The sequence below is a fragment of the Diadema antillarum genome, unplaced genomic scaffold, assembly GCF_040938485.1.
Source record: "Diadema antillarum isolate AM-2024a unplaced genomic scaffold, OU_Dant_1.0 seq00000513_RagTag, whole genome shotgun sequence".
Taxonomy (NCBI): domain Eukaryota; kingdom Metazoa; phylum Echinodermata; class Echinoidea; order Diadematoida; family Diadematidae; genus Diadema; species Diadema antillarum.
The window spans coordinates 51,758-66,735 of NW_027271467.1; the positions used below are offsets into that span (position 1 = coordinate 51,758).

At 36.0% G+C, this 14,978-nt stretch overlaps 1 protein-coding gene across 2 annotated transcripts in view; it reads right to left on the reverse strand.

Annotated features, from left to right (window-relative positions):
* LOC139734213 (guanine nucleotide-binding protein G(o) subunit alpha-like) overlaps window positions 1-14,978 on the reverse strand; it is a 52,575-nt gene that overhangs the window by 14,708 nt on the left and 22,889 nt on the right. For both annotated transcript variants that reach the window (XM_071645016.1, XM_071645014.1), the window contains exons 4-5: window positions 13,426-13,567; window positions 5,528-5,688 (exon numbers count right to left, since the gene is read on the reverse strand). In XM_071645016.1, coding sequence (XP_071501117.1) covers window positions 5,528-5,688; window positions 13,426-13,567 — 303 coding nt within the window. The remainder of the gene's footprint in view (window positions 1-5,527; window positions 5,689-13,425; window positions 13,568-14,978) is intronic.

Genomic DNA, 14,978 nt, shown 5'->3' on the forward strand with positions numbered 1-14,978 from the left:
TTCATCACTATTTAAAAAAAAAAGACTTTCCCTGACCTATCGTGAAGATCCACAAAACACAACACATCAAACATAAAGACATATACAGACACACACTCTCACTCGTTTGATATCATGCATAAATATGATTATATACGTATATATATATATATAATAATATGTATACACTCAGTAAAAAAAGAAAGTAAACACTTTTTCGAGTTCATGATTTTCATAGAAGATTTTGATGAAAATTAATGTATCATATACCATATCAAAGTTAATTTAATTGGCTATCAGGCTAGTAGGCCAATATCAAGGGAAACGTTATGCATGAGTGAGCACATTTGTTTTTGTCCTCCAGGGCACAAAAGTAAAAATTGCAAAAATTGACATATTGTCTTTCATTTGCAAATGCCCTTTAAGATAACAATGATAACAAAAGACCAGTTTAACACAATGAGAGACACGAATGAAATAGCAAAAATAAGTTTTCGTTCTCTTTATCTCTTTATAACCTCAAACTGGAGGGGGGAAATAAGAATATTCTGTGAACTCAAACTTCAAATGACATAGGGAGTAAGGGCACAAAGATGATCAAACGAACAGAAAATATTTATTTCATTTATTCAATTTAGTAATTTAAGGATTCATGAGACAAATTCAAGAACTAAATATAATTTGGAATTTTCCTAATTTGAGAAATCAATTCAAAATCCTACCATTTTTGTTAATATTGCTTCTTCTCTCATTTCATTTGAATTTGGATTTGACAGAAAATTCTTCATTTTCCTCCATTATTTCTAGCCTTTATTAATCTTTTTGGGCTTCAAAGATATAATAGAGATCATAGGTATATTTTTGCAACTAAGTTCATGATTTTATTTTGTTGAATTAATATTTTTTTTCTTATTGTTACATGGAAGAGCATTTACGCATGAATGACAACTTGTTCATTTTTGCAGTTTTTACTTTTGTGCCCTGGAAGAGGAAAACAAAAGTGTTCACTCATGCGTAAAATTTGCCTCTTTATTGACTTACCAAGTTGATAGCCAATTAAATTACCTTTCATATGGTATGTAATACATTAACATTTTTAATAGCCAAAAGTTCTATGAGAAATATAAATTTCAAAAAGTGTTTACTTTCTTTTTTTGCTGAGTGTATATATAATATATATATATATATATATATATATATATATATATGCATACATGCAGTAATCTGTACTGTGCAAATGCTCTGTTTGTACTCCACCTGCAAACACAAACACACACCTGCGTATATCAACGTTTACATAGTTCATTTACACACACGGGCACACAAAAGTACGTGTGATAATGATTATGTGTATCATGACTGTATGTACACATTATATGATCGACAAAAAGCGATACAAACATAACAAAGAGAAACAAGATGACACATAGATGACTGTGTTCCAGTAAGTGTGTATAATATAATTTGTAATTCATCTATGAAATTATGTACATCTCTCAGATTCCATGATCATAATATTCAGTATGATTTGAACTCAGTCATCCTGTTGGTGTGAAAAAAGCAAATAATCAGTATGCAACATAACATGTTCGACAGGCGTGCTCCAATTTGATATTGGCACATCTTCGTCTTCGCTTGTCTTACTCAGCACTTTGACACTTAGGCGTGATATGTTGATATTTGTGTGATGCCCTTGCCTGCATGCCTCTAGCACGTACGCTGTGGCGTCGGCCAGCGAGAAATGACAGTGTATGAGTCACTGCGCCGTTCGTGAGCGCGTTTTCTGGCTTTCGGGTCAGGCTAAGGTTGAATTTCGCGGAGCCGCCGCATTATTTAAGACATTCATATTACGTGATTTCCAGTGCTTCGCCGCCATGCGGAATACATGACCAGCGACACAAAGGCACGCCACGCGGCGTGAATTTCGGGTTTAGGTCCTATTGCATTACCATAGCATTTTTTTCTGTCTCTCTCTTTCTCTGTCTCTCTTTCTCGTATTTTTCTTTTCTTTTCAGGCGAACATTTTCACCGAGGTGCGGAAGTGAAGTGCTGATTGTCGGTGAATATTCAATCATTAATTTCAGACCCGTCGACAACAGGGAGAGAAACCTACAGGTCTATGACACCGTGGAAAACATGCTTCAGACGTCAGACAGATGGCAGCTAACTGCCCATAAAACTCCATTAGACTCAACTCGGCTTGTCATTATACATACTGTGGGAAGCTGTCATGTCTCTCTCTCTTAGCACCAGACCTATTTTGGTTTGACGAGTTTTGGTGAATTGAATTGATCATCTTACCTTCGTCTTTTCCTAGAGCGTACAAATTTACATGAGAATATTAAAATAAATATTGATGATACAACACGAGAAGGAAGGACCAAATTATAATGTTGAAATAATGTGTGATTCAAAAATGTTCGAGTTATCACATTTGATGCATATATATGTTTAGGTTACTTATATCACACACACACAAAAAAAAAAAAAAAATCTCAGTGCACCAGTACAAAAAAAAAAATCGCAATGAAGCCTAAAATATAAGGAGAAATCACTGTTTTTCTCAACTACCCATAACTGTACATGGGTTATTCGAGAAACAATTTTATTTTTTACTATTGTTCACATTTTCTATATTCAACAATACTTACCATTGATTATTCTGATCAACATTTTAAATTGGTTGTTTCTATCCCTGTAACTCACATTTTAGAACTATTTTGAAGCATTAAAACTGGGCTTTTGTTTCATATATATATATATATATATATAATTTATATGCAAATGGTAAATTATGCCTCTAATGTTATCAAATACAATATAAATTCATGTTTTCTTTTACAAGCATTGCACCAATCCCATCGGCTTCTTTTGACAAGGTCGAATGGGATCGTAACGAACGATTGTTGCCGATGTACAAAATGCTTAATATACAATTTTATTGTTAGAAAGGACTTATCGTATTACACATTTTGTTTTATTACAATATCTCTCGTTGAAAACCTCGATTAGTATCACTGACTCCACCGTAACTTTCTATTTACTTGGGACATAATATGAATGCATTCTTTTAAAACGTGTGTTTACATGTGACTCTATTTCTTGAAATATTATGTTCAGTATAAAAAGCGCAGTGATGTGTACTGTGAAGCAAATGTAAATACAGATATACAATGTTCTTCTACATAACAGAAAAAGAATAAAGTCATTGAAATCGAAAAGGATTTTAGCATGACTCAAGACGGAATTATGAACACTTGTGATCAAACAACACTGCAAATTTTATTTTTGGTACATCAAGTAATACGTGTAAAGATTATAGTTACCTAATTGGCTGCACTTCTCACATCAACCTTTTTTGCTTCTTTGATTATTTTGTGACTTATTAGCCTCAATGACAGAATGAATATATACATTGATTTCTTTTTCAAGCCTGTTCGTGGGTGTGGCTGTTTGTAGTTAGGCCTAATAATCAGAATGGTATAGAAACGTCGGATTAATTCTTTATTTCACGTATGACGTATGATCGCATGATATTCATATCTACAGAAGATGACGTTTTGTATACGCTAGGGAGGGTCGGGCAACGCGATTACAATTGTGAGAAAAACATGTCTTGTTGTGTTGTCTTCTGTGGCAGTAAACTGCTTTTTCCTTTCACGAGTGAAACAGTAATCACACTTTAAGAAAGTAATGATAACCAGGAGATGAAGGTGTGGTGCTTGACATATAAAGCAGGCATAATAAACCGTTTTCTTACCCTGTAAATGACGTTCGTTCAACATGCATGCAACAAGGCAACGCCTATATGAAAACAACATATACCCCTCTGAAATCTTCCGCTCGCATGACGTACACAATGTCATGAACCCTACACTTTTAGGTATGGGATTTTGACATCTGTGTTTTTTGGACCTGAGCAGATTATCTAGACTTTTATCTCTATAATTTTGCTTTTTTTTTCTGATATTTTTCTGGCGGGGGGGGGGGAGGAGGGGGCAGGGGCTGTGTGTGTTTTGATTTTTGTTTTCTGAGTAGACACTGCATGTCTCCATCTCTTTTTTTTTTTTCGAAAGATGGACTGATTTATCGCGGGATGTATATAAAACGTTACCATTGCATGGCTGGCCCGAGTTGTGTTCTCACTGCATGGCCATGGTGAACATACAATGTGGGTGTATTATATTCAAGTGTCTCTGTTCGTGTACTGGCACATACATGGGGCGTGTATATCAAAAGCCAAACGTCTAGCACTGCCCAATATCTTACTGCTATATGTTGAAGTGCATAGCTGCAATGATATAGATCCATATGTATTCATCCATCTACATGTCGTGTAAAGGCTGGACGATACGAATGGTGATCCATTTATAAGATCGTCTACGCAGTTTCTAGAAACCTCAGCGGAGCTTCATTATGGGATTTTGTTCATGTCGTTTCACACAAAGGAGATTGCAATTTGTTTATACATGGGTGATGTATAATACGAAAAATAGTCACTATTTCATTCCACAAAATGCAACTTATATATTACAACACCGTTCAGCAATGGACAATTCAATATCAACACATTAAGTCAACTGTGCATATAAAAATACCTTCAAAGCGACCGTGTATAGAATTGTAGTGGTGCTCTAATTATCAATTTAAATGCAAGGGCTGTGCTAAATTTATTCATTCAGTTCTAAAATTCTTTTGTTTGAAAAAAAAAAATAATCGTTACAAGTCATACAAGTATAACATCACGTTTTTGCGTTGCACGAACAAACTATTAAAAAAAGGAAAAGGGTTGTGAAGAGGATGTATTCAACCAAACACAAGCCATCGCACCTATACAGTGCCGATGATGTCTATATTGTGCAAAACACACACACAAAAAAAAAAGACAATGTTCGATAATAATATGGAAGACGTATCATATTAGCGATAATCTGGGGTTTCATTCTATTTTTGCCGTAAATGTTTTATTGTTGTTGCTGCTGTTGCTTCTGGGTTTTTTGTTTTGTTTTGTTGTTGTTGTTGTTGTTGTTGGGTTTGTTTGTTTGTTTGTTTGTTTTGTTTTGTGGTTGGGGGGGGGGGGTTGGGTCCCTTATTTTCAGGACAGCCTTCTGTTTAACTGTCAGTACATTATTTGCCTACCCAAAGTTGCCATACTGAATTCTCTGGGATGGTATAGAGCAACAAAAAAAAGATGTACATACATGTGTAGACTCTCTATGGGCATTACTATTCTTTTTGATGGCCGGGATCATTATAAACTAAGAGGAGATGCCTTTAATAAGCCATATAGAACTTTACTAATTTCGTCCAGGGCGTTGACCATAGACCATCTATACAATGCGTCTGAAGTGATTTATAATGCTCCGCAGGGTAGAATTCCAGAGGAAGTGGATAAAACCACGGCATGCATGCTTGACCGATCCGGCTGAAGGGGTCTGGTTGTTGTTTCTTTGTTGTTTATTTATCTATTCATTTATTTTGTTGTCTTTGTTGTTGTGGTTGTTTATATTGTTGTTAATCTAAATTAAAGAAATATAAGGTTACTTACTATTTGGCTGAATCGTTGAGTTGATATTCCCGAGCTCTGTTGAAAATCTCTTGGAGCCCGCTGTCTGACCACAGTCTTTGGAGAGCTGATGTAAGTGCCGGAGTGTACGGCTCAGAGTCCTGAAGTTTACTGACTGTATCATAGACCAGTTTGGCGTCCTCCTACAAAGTTTGATAACACAAGAGGTAACTTTTTATCGCCTGATTCAATTTCATGTGTGTGAGGTTTTTTTGTTTGTTGGTTGGTTTTTCTTATAGTACAAACTCCGTTCCCCTTTGTAGTATTCTCCCCCTTTTTGCTTAATACCTAGTGCACTTGACACTGTTAATATAAAGTATTTTTGGTCTTCATTGAAGAATTGCAAACCTAGCTTCTTCCTGGCCTTTCTTCTCATATGTGCCTTAATTGTGAAGTCCAAAGTATCTGTTTGTTTGTTTGTTTGTTATGTATATGTATGATTTTGTTTCGGTTGGTGAATGAAATGTCTGAATTGTGTACTGATTGTGCACCACAAAAGAAGCAGAGTATCCAAACCCAATGGGCGATATAAAAATATGGAACCAGTCTATTCAGTTATATTCGGGTCATTTTCATATAGACTATAAACATGAAGTAAGAAAACAAAACAACTACCTGGTACATCATTGCATTTCTTCGTGTAAACTTCAGAGATAATTCGTTTCCCGGTAACAGGCAAAGTTGTAAAATGATTTTACATCGACATTACAACAGCACGTCCAACAAGTTCATGTAATCATAATCAAAGCCTCATGTATGTCTTAATCCCTCTATACCATTGTTAACATTTCTCTAATATCCGGAAAGTTTTTCTTTGTTTGTTTCATTTTCCATCTGAGAAGATGGCTGAACATGGCCCATATTCAGCTGCACTATGGCAACGATGACTAGCTGGTCTTCCATTGGGTCCAGTTGGATGTGTGGCGGGAGCACTTCACAGGGTTGTGCACCCTGTTCTTTGCGATTAATGAATGAACGAAGCGTTTTTTTTCTTTTTTTATTTTTACGTGCACAAGAGTTGTGAATCTTTTCCACACACGGGACCGTTATTTTATAATGTTCTATCCGAGGTTTGCCTCTTACTATATAGAGTCAAGATGTTTTTCAATTTCAAAATCAAGCATGTGAGAAGCATCCGCATTGCGAGTAGCAGGAGAATAATTTGTACAGTTTGAAACATGATCTTCACAGTGATGACGCCGTCATAATTTAAGCAAGAGATTTACCACTTTAGGGTCAAGCTCACATTTTCAAACAGCATAAAACACCAGAACAAAGCTAAGATGACGCAGCGACACTTTGTTCGTGCAGGCTATAAAATGCGTGCGGCAAGATACGGCATATAAAAACAAGCACAGATATAATCGTTAACTTTTTATTAAGCGCTGTAAATATAATTTATTACTATCAATTACTATTATCCATAATGTTGTGGACTGTTCGTCAAGGATAACAAAGTTTTGTAAATTGCAAGTTCTTATAGTGTTTATGTAGCCTTCGTCATGCAGGCGGAAGCATGTCACACAAACCTCGTCATAAAAAGTCTTCTTCAAATACTTATTGCGTGGACATAAGCCTGGATCCGGCAATGTGTGCTATTTTAATTGACACTCTCGGCATGCTGATGTATCGATTTGTACAACTTAGAATCTGTATACATTATACGTTTCGCGAGTTAACTGAACACAAATGTATCGGGAGTGAAATGGATTTTATGAGTTAAGAAACAGTGTGGAAAAAAAAAGGTGCCGCACTCGATTAGCATTTCTCTTCTGGTTCTTATTTCTTCATCGTAACTATATTTAGTAATGTCAGTGCTATAAACGTTTTAATTGAGTTAAAGTTGCGAGAGACATATAAAGTTCAAGGTCAAATTCCCATAAAGCTTTTATGAACATACTGATTCTCTGATACAATGAAATAATACACTAACCTATTAAAATACTAATTACTGCATGTCAAGAAACTTGATCTGATATATACCTTTAGGGAGGGACTGTATATATCCTCGAAAATCGGACTCTATAAAAACAATAATTATAGGCCCTTTATCTTTATATAAACATTTAGATATACATAAGTATACTCAAGACGCGATATGATAAACTTATAAATAGCCTTGATTAGTGTATTCTTAACTTAAGCTGTGAAATATTTGAAAAAAACAGACATTGAAACACCAGTCTCTGATGCACCTAAGTTATACCACCATGATAACCATGACTGAATTCCGAATCAAAATAATCGTGGCCCTAATTGCAGCAGCTTTCTTTGAATTTTAGTTGGCCTTTTTTTTTATTTGGCCTGTAGCATGCAGAAAAGACGTTTGACGTCGCAGAACGTCCTTCTACATCAGTGATTTACGTTCCATTGGTCAGGAACGTAGCATACATATTCGTGACAGCTTGCTCATAAAAAACAACAACAAATCATAACATCATAATGGATAAAACTCAATGATAAATGTTGATATTTAATTTCAATGTGTTCCTTAAAAAACAAAAAACGAAAAACCTGCATCGCATTGAAGTTCGTTTTAAGTATCGATGAGTCAGATTCTCCGCTTCAAATTGAGAATGATTGCGGTACTTTAAGCGAACGCCGGTTTGACAAACGTCATTATTCACCCAGTATTGATTGTGCTTTTTCACCTTCAGTTTCTCTTCAGACATATGACGTCACGTGAACGTTCACAAATACTACACAACGTCTCTGTGCTCGACGTCACTAAGGGATGAGTTGAAGATGACGTCAAGATGTTTACATCGTCATGAGATGACCTGAATACTTGTGCAGGACAGCACCTGCAGTATACTTTTTCCAAAGCTGAAAACAAAAACCAACAGCACGAAGAGCTGATTTTCCTTTGTAAATTTGAAATACTTTCTTGCCGCTTTCTGCAAATTTGCAGATGCGAAGATATGTCTACCTTGCGACGTTCGCTAATGTAGGGCTTTTTGCTCAACACAGAGAGCCTGGCTGCCCGCATCCTTGATGAACTTTCCGCATTGCTTACACGTACGTACAGGGGGAAAACGGCGAGCTAAATATATCCGCGGTCATTTATCAGTGTGCAGTAAAGTCTGCATCGTTGATAGATGACCTACTACACAGAGGATCGTGTGTGTAAGTGGGTGTGTGAGTGTACGTGTGTATATGTTAGCTTACGACCATACCACTGTGTGAATGTGCGCACGCGTGTGCGCACACACATACAGGTTGCATGCCCACAAACGCACGCTCCGAAAACAAAACAAAAAAAAAAGACACAAGCAGCAAACACACTGACATAGACACACATGCAAACAGAAGGACCAAGAACACACAGACTCACACTACACACATACAGGCGAACACACACACACAGACACCAGAGCTGGTTATTTCTGGCGAGCATTAATGACGAGCCTAGCCAACTCACGATGAAAGCGAAGGTGTGGTTACACACGGCGCTATTCTTGACGCAGAGCAAACATGGCGACCATCGATCGTCTGCTGTGTACACAGTGCATAAAGACGAATGAGATTGAAAATAAGATGGTGCTTAATAATCGCTGAAATGGATCGTTTGATATATTTTTTTTCTGAAGGTCATTGATGTTTACGTGATGTGTATTTGAGAAATAAGATGTGTTAGCTATACGTGGCAAATTGCGCCTGTTTTGGATCTTATCTCGTCATGCATTGATTTTCGACATTTAAACGAGCCACGGTGAATTTTGGGCGCTAACTGAAGAGATCTGTTGTCGTCCTTGTCTCTAAGCATTCTACAGTGAAAGAATCATCCCACCTCTATTTTAATTTGTATTTTGTTTTACTGAGCTCCATAAAACCATCTGTAAAATGAACTTGAGCTTTGAAAAAAACAAAACCCTTGAAACAAGAAATTGTACAATTTTGTTATGAGTTGCACCAGCTTATAGAGACATGACTGCAAATTCATGCAGGCATCTCTGAATACGGACAGAGCAGAGACCAATAATACGCGGAATAAAATACATCATCATCTGAAACAGCATGCCGCATAGCCACGACACATCGCATGATTCAGAGATAATTTGCAATTCAAGCGCAAATATTCGGAAAAAAACTGCAAGGTATGGCTAAAGTGTGTATGATGACCACTTCCTACATTATTATAATGGGACAAAGCGTGTGCTAATGTACACGAGTAGGTGCCTATATGCCTCTCCTTTATCATCGTCACAAAGTCAGGATTGGTTTCGTAAACGAAGTGATGTACAACACAATGACCACTAACCTTAATGGGACAAAATGTTCAACATAATAACAACTTACTTGGCCAAAATACTGCATCCATTTCACGAATATATATTAACGAGTTTAGTATCATCATATAGATTAGTGAAATAGTCAGTGACTGCATTGTTGTTTGTTCTAGTCAAAATAAAAAAAACATGCATGTGAACATGCATGTGTGAAATTAAAATTCTCACTCAAAAGTATGAAACGACACTATTCATCGCTACACAATAATGTAGGGCAAACATATATTTCTTTGTTTTTACATTATAAATTACTTATTCTTCTTTATTGGATTATCTTTATTCTTTTAGTGTTGTTTCATATCCAGAAGGTTGATTTGCAATTAATTCATAAATCAGTTTTAAACCAGAATCTTAATTCTTTTTCACTATAGCCTCTACCATTCCAAGTAGAAACACGAGGAGCACGAACATATATTATTATGTTTGCAAAGACACACACAGTCTATTCTCTTTACCAAAACGACACATGACTCACATACACACATACGCGCATACACGCACAAACTATGTGCACATACCGTTTTATATTGCAAACACCATGTACACATGCACATCCACCTACACTCACATATACATACACTCATAAACATTTACAAACACAAGATTTCTATGGATATGAATCCACACAAAATACTCTACTAAAGAGCTGCACATCCATACACGCACCCTGACTCACCCTCGCATCATGCTTTTTTTTTCTACTCATTACTTTCCCCATACAATTTAGTATGATATGATTTGCAATAAAAACTTGAACATAATTATGTATCTTTTTCAGAGGCCTTCATCAAAATCAAGTTCCCGCTTAAGATGGCCGTCTTCTGCATTTGGTTTGTTCGTGATAATTTCATTGAATTATTTGTTAACATTGTTCGTGTGTTTACTATAATTTAAGTGTACTGCATGATTATATTGGTATATATACATATATATATATATCAATATACAATAGCATTGAGATGTTCTTCTTTATATATATATATATATATATGTAAATATATATATATATATACATATATATATACATATATATATACATATATATATATATATATATATATATATATATATATATATATCAATACCAATGTACTTTTATCCCAATCTATACAGTAATTATTTTTGGAAGGGTTTTTTTTTCTTTCTTTTTTTGGTAACGTTACATTTACTTTGTATTGTTTTACACTGCATATCAACACCAGATCTATGTTGGCATCATTCTATAGAAGAACATCTCAATGCTATTGTATATAATTGAGCGTGATGAAAGAACTTTCGTTCAAAGTATTTATAGGCCAGTATAACGGTTGCTTAGGTATACAGCTGCAGTACGTATCAGCGTTCAAATCTGTGTACGGGAGTATGAAAAAAAAAAAAAAACAATACACGAATAATCCGGATAGGATGACCTTCTTTGTAATACTTTAATTAGGCAGAGAAGGGACCTATCAATGAGATATATTAAGCCGAAAACCATGCAACTTGTATAGATATGGGACCACCGGTAAATTTGCCGACATGACTTTTTAATCATATTATAGCTGCACCATTCAGAACGACTAAAGACATGCTGAAAGATGAGTTACAGGCAGGACATGGTACTTGTAAACAGGCGACTAGTGACAGGGGAAAAGGTTCGGTGTAATAATTATGAACAAAATAAATTGCGTGATACCAATTATCGGAGATCTTTGTTACATTAACCTTCAGCTGATACATGATTTCATGTCTCCGATCAAAGAAAGTTTCGGTTTCCTTACTGGAGGGTTTTCTAATTAACTGCTATGACTATTAAAATAATGGTTAATGAACATCACTTAATTTTCATGGCACCTTATTGTGTCACGCTTATGAAGACTCATTTGTTGTAGTCTCAAAATCTCAGCCACGCTCAATGTGTTCAAAATATCTCAGGAGTGGTTATACATAATCATTTGAACGTGCAAACATAATTCGAAACTTTGCAAACCTACAAGTCTGGATATGCAGACTACTGGCATAAATCCCCCCCCCCCCCAAAAAAAAAGATGAAAATGAAAATAATTGTCATGTATTCCAACAGCAGGATTAAAAGGCACATACCCTCTGAGACACTTGAGTCAATGACTCTCAATCTATAGCCGACTTTTTCACATACATCACAATACTTCAATTTAGTTCAAGTCTTTAGTCAACGACACGCGATGTAAGGCACATGAATCACGCAACCAATCATATACATTATGAATGATTCAGAAGCCTATACTTCCGGTAGGACATGAAGTGGAGGTCCCGTGTGTGGGAGAGTCACAACCTATATACGCAAGTAAAAGATCCCGCTTTATTCATTCATCGCAAAGTGCAGGGTATATACAACCCGGTGAAGTGGTCCGCCCTATAGGCACTCACAACTGGACCAGCTATAGTAAAGCTGAATATGGGCTATCCAGCCATCTTGTCAGATGAAAAATAAAAACAACAAGAACAACTCTTGACAGCGAGCCTACGGTAGTCATGGTTTAGCATTCTGTGATTTACCACAATTATAATCCCACCAAGCTTTGAAACATATTTCACATTTTTCCATCATTTTCTAATAACTTTTTGTATTCCATGAACAGTCCAATATACCTGACCACTTTTAAAATGGTTTCATTGAAGAGTGAAATGCTATGATATCGAGGTGGAGCTTCTTCGTTACAGGAGTTTGAGGAAATCAGATAAAAGTTATGAATTTTTGAAGTTTCATTGCCGTCATCGCTGCATGGATGAGAAGACTACTACAGCTTGTGATGTCATGTGTAGAAAATATATTGAAAACATTGAGAAAATTCAACATATTTTCATTTTTCTTGCATGATGAAAGAGCAATTGACTTGCCTCTTTCAGAAGGTAGGGGAATGATATGAGCCTTACGTCATTAACAAGTTGAGGAAATGCGTACTTTTCTTTTTCAAATAAATGAAATTCTGTGGAATTCTCTTTATAATTATTTTCCTTCTATCGTTCTACGCAAGTGACATCATAAACTGTAGTAGTCTTCTCATCTGGCAGTGACTGCGCAGAAACTTTAAAAATTCATAATATAACTTTGAACAGATCTATTGTCTGATCTTCCTCCAATTTTCACTTATGATAATGTGTTCTACTGATATTGCTGCATTCACTCAATTCAAAGAAGATGAAGATGAAGATGAACTTGTCCCTTCGTTTCAAACAAGAACACCACGGCTCCATTACATAAAAAGTTGTTATGATAGCAACTCTTGCTGGAATGACAGTTGTCATGGTAACGACAAGAATCTAGCTTCCTCATTGACTATTGCAATGTGAAGTTGCCATTCCAGCAAGAGTTGCTAACCTAACATCTTTTATGAAATGGGGGCCAGAAGATTCTTGAGTAAGTTAGGGTTCTCCGTTTGCTCTCGATACGAGTGGTCTTATACAAGAATACTGGCGGAGTAATTGACGTTCCAAATATTTGTGTATATATATATATATATATATATATATATATGTATAATATATATATATATATATATATATATATATATATATATACATGTGTGTGTGTGTGTGTGTGTGTGTGTACACAAAGATAGTTAAACCTACCTCTCTTTCTCCCTCTTCAAAGTCGGTACCAAACTTCTCTCTGGCCCGAAGCATCGACACCATAGATTGCAATGTGTTGCTGTAGACGATTGGCCTGTATATCTTTGAATCTTCTGCCGTGAATCCCTCTTCGTGTATAATCCTGCGTGGGGATAGAACAAGAAAAAACATAATACGTCATTTACTTCCATTTATTTCCACGGAAAATCTGTTTATACACAAGGTTAATGACAGCCTGATGTTTTGATCGGGAGAGGGTAAAGCAGTAAGTCTTTTAAGTCTGTTTGCATTAGCTGCTAAATCACTTCATTCATAGTACATTCACAAACACATCCCCCCCCCCCCCATGGTACATGTATTTATTTTACTTCCATTAAAATAACATCGCAACAAGCCTTAACTTTAATAAATCCCCACACAAAGACACAGTGTCAATTTTTTTCCGAAAATAAATCCTACATTGGATAGTCCCATGATGCCTCTATAAACTATTTCATTCCTCAGATCTTCCTTTGCGGAAGATGCACACACACACACACACACACACACACACACACACACACAATCATTAGTATTCATATATCAATAGATGTGTTTGTGTGTGCGTGTCGTTTTTATTTCTTTGCTGATGAACCCGCATCAACACTTTCATGTCATCAAAAGATGACTCCCATTAAGAGGAAAATCACATTCTGACATTACTGAGCAAGTTTGAGTTCTTCGGGAGCGTTATCTGTCTCCATGGTTTTTGCAAAAATATCCCTTGTTGACATGTAAAGCTACAAGACTAGGTATACAGGAGCGTTTTCTCCGCGTCATCGTAATCTTGAATATCTGATGCAATCGAGAAACTATCATCTATGATAATAATGGCGATATTTACGGTTGTTATAGTTGTTCAAATGTAAAATTCTGAAAATCATCCGGAGGTCTCCTTCAAGTTCCCAAACGAAAAAATGAAATAATGTACAGAGCTAATTTGTTTCGAGAATAAATCAATTTAGAAAGTGCCATGATGCTTCCAAAAATGAACTCAAAACTATGTAATTCCTGGTCTCCGCCGATGGCAAAGCTTGCTTTGAGGAGGATGAAAGTCATAAATATATAGGTGAGAGGTCGAAAGGTGTTAGTAGTGTTCTTGATAGCAAGTGCTTTGATTGCTGTAACCCTATACATCCTAGTCTACTTGAGTGCAATATGATGGTATCGAATTTTACACGTTTATGAGAACGGCAAGAGTGCGTGAGCGTAATTATAGGGTGGATCCTATAACGTGTATGGAACATTACATGTCATATCCGACAAACTGATATACTCTCTTAAGAAACTCTAACCGTCCTCCATATGGAGACAACAATGATGGATAGTTTTAGACCATTTCAAGGGACACAACATAAACCTCTTTTCGATTTAGTAATGAAATTTAGACTAACAAATTGATAAACACACGTTTAAATACTAAATGAAATGTATACACGCAAATTATTGAAGGGAATACGTGTATAAACAGGAAACTCACATACACCTAGCTACACCTGATACACACACACACA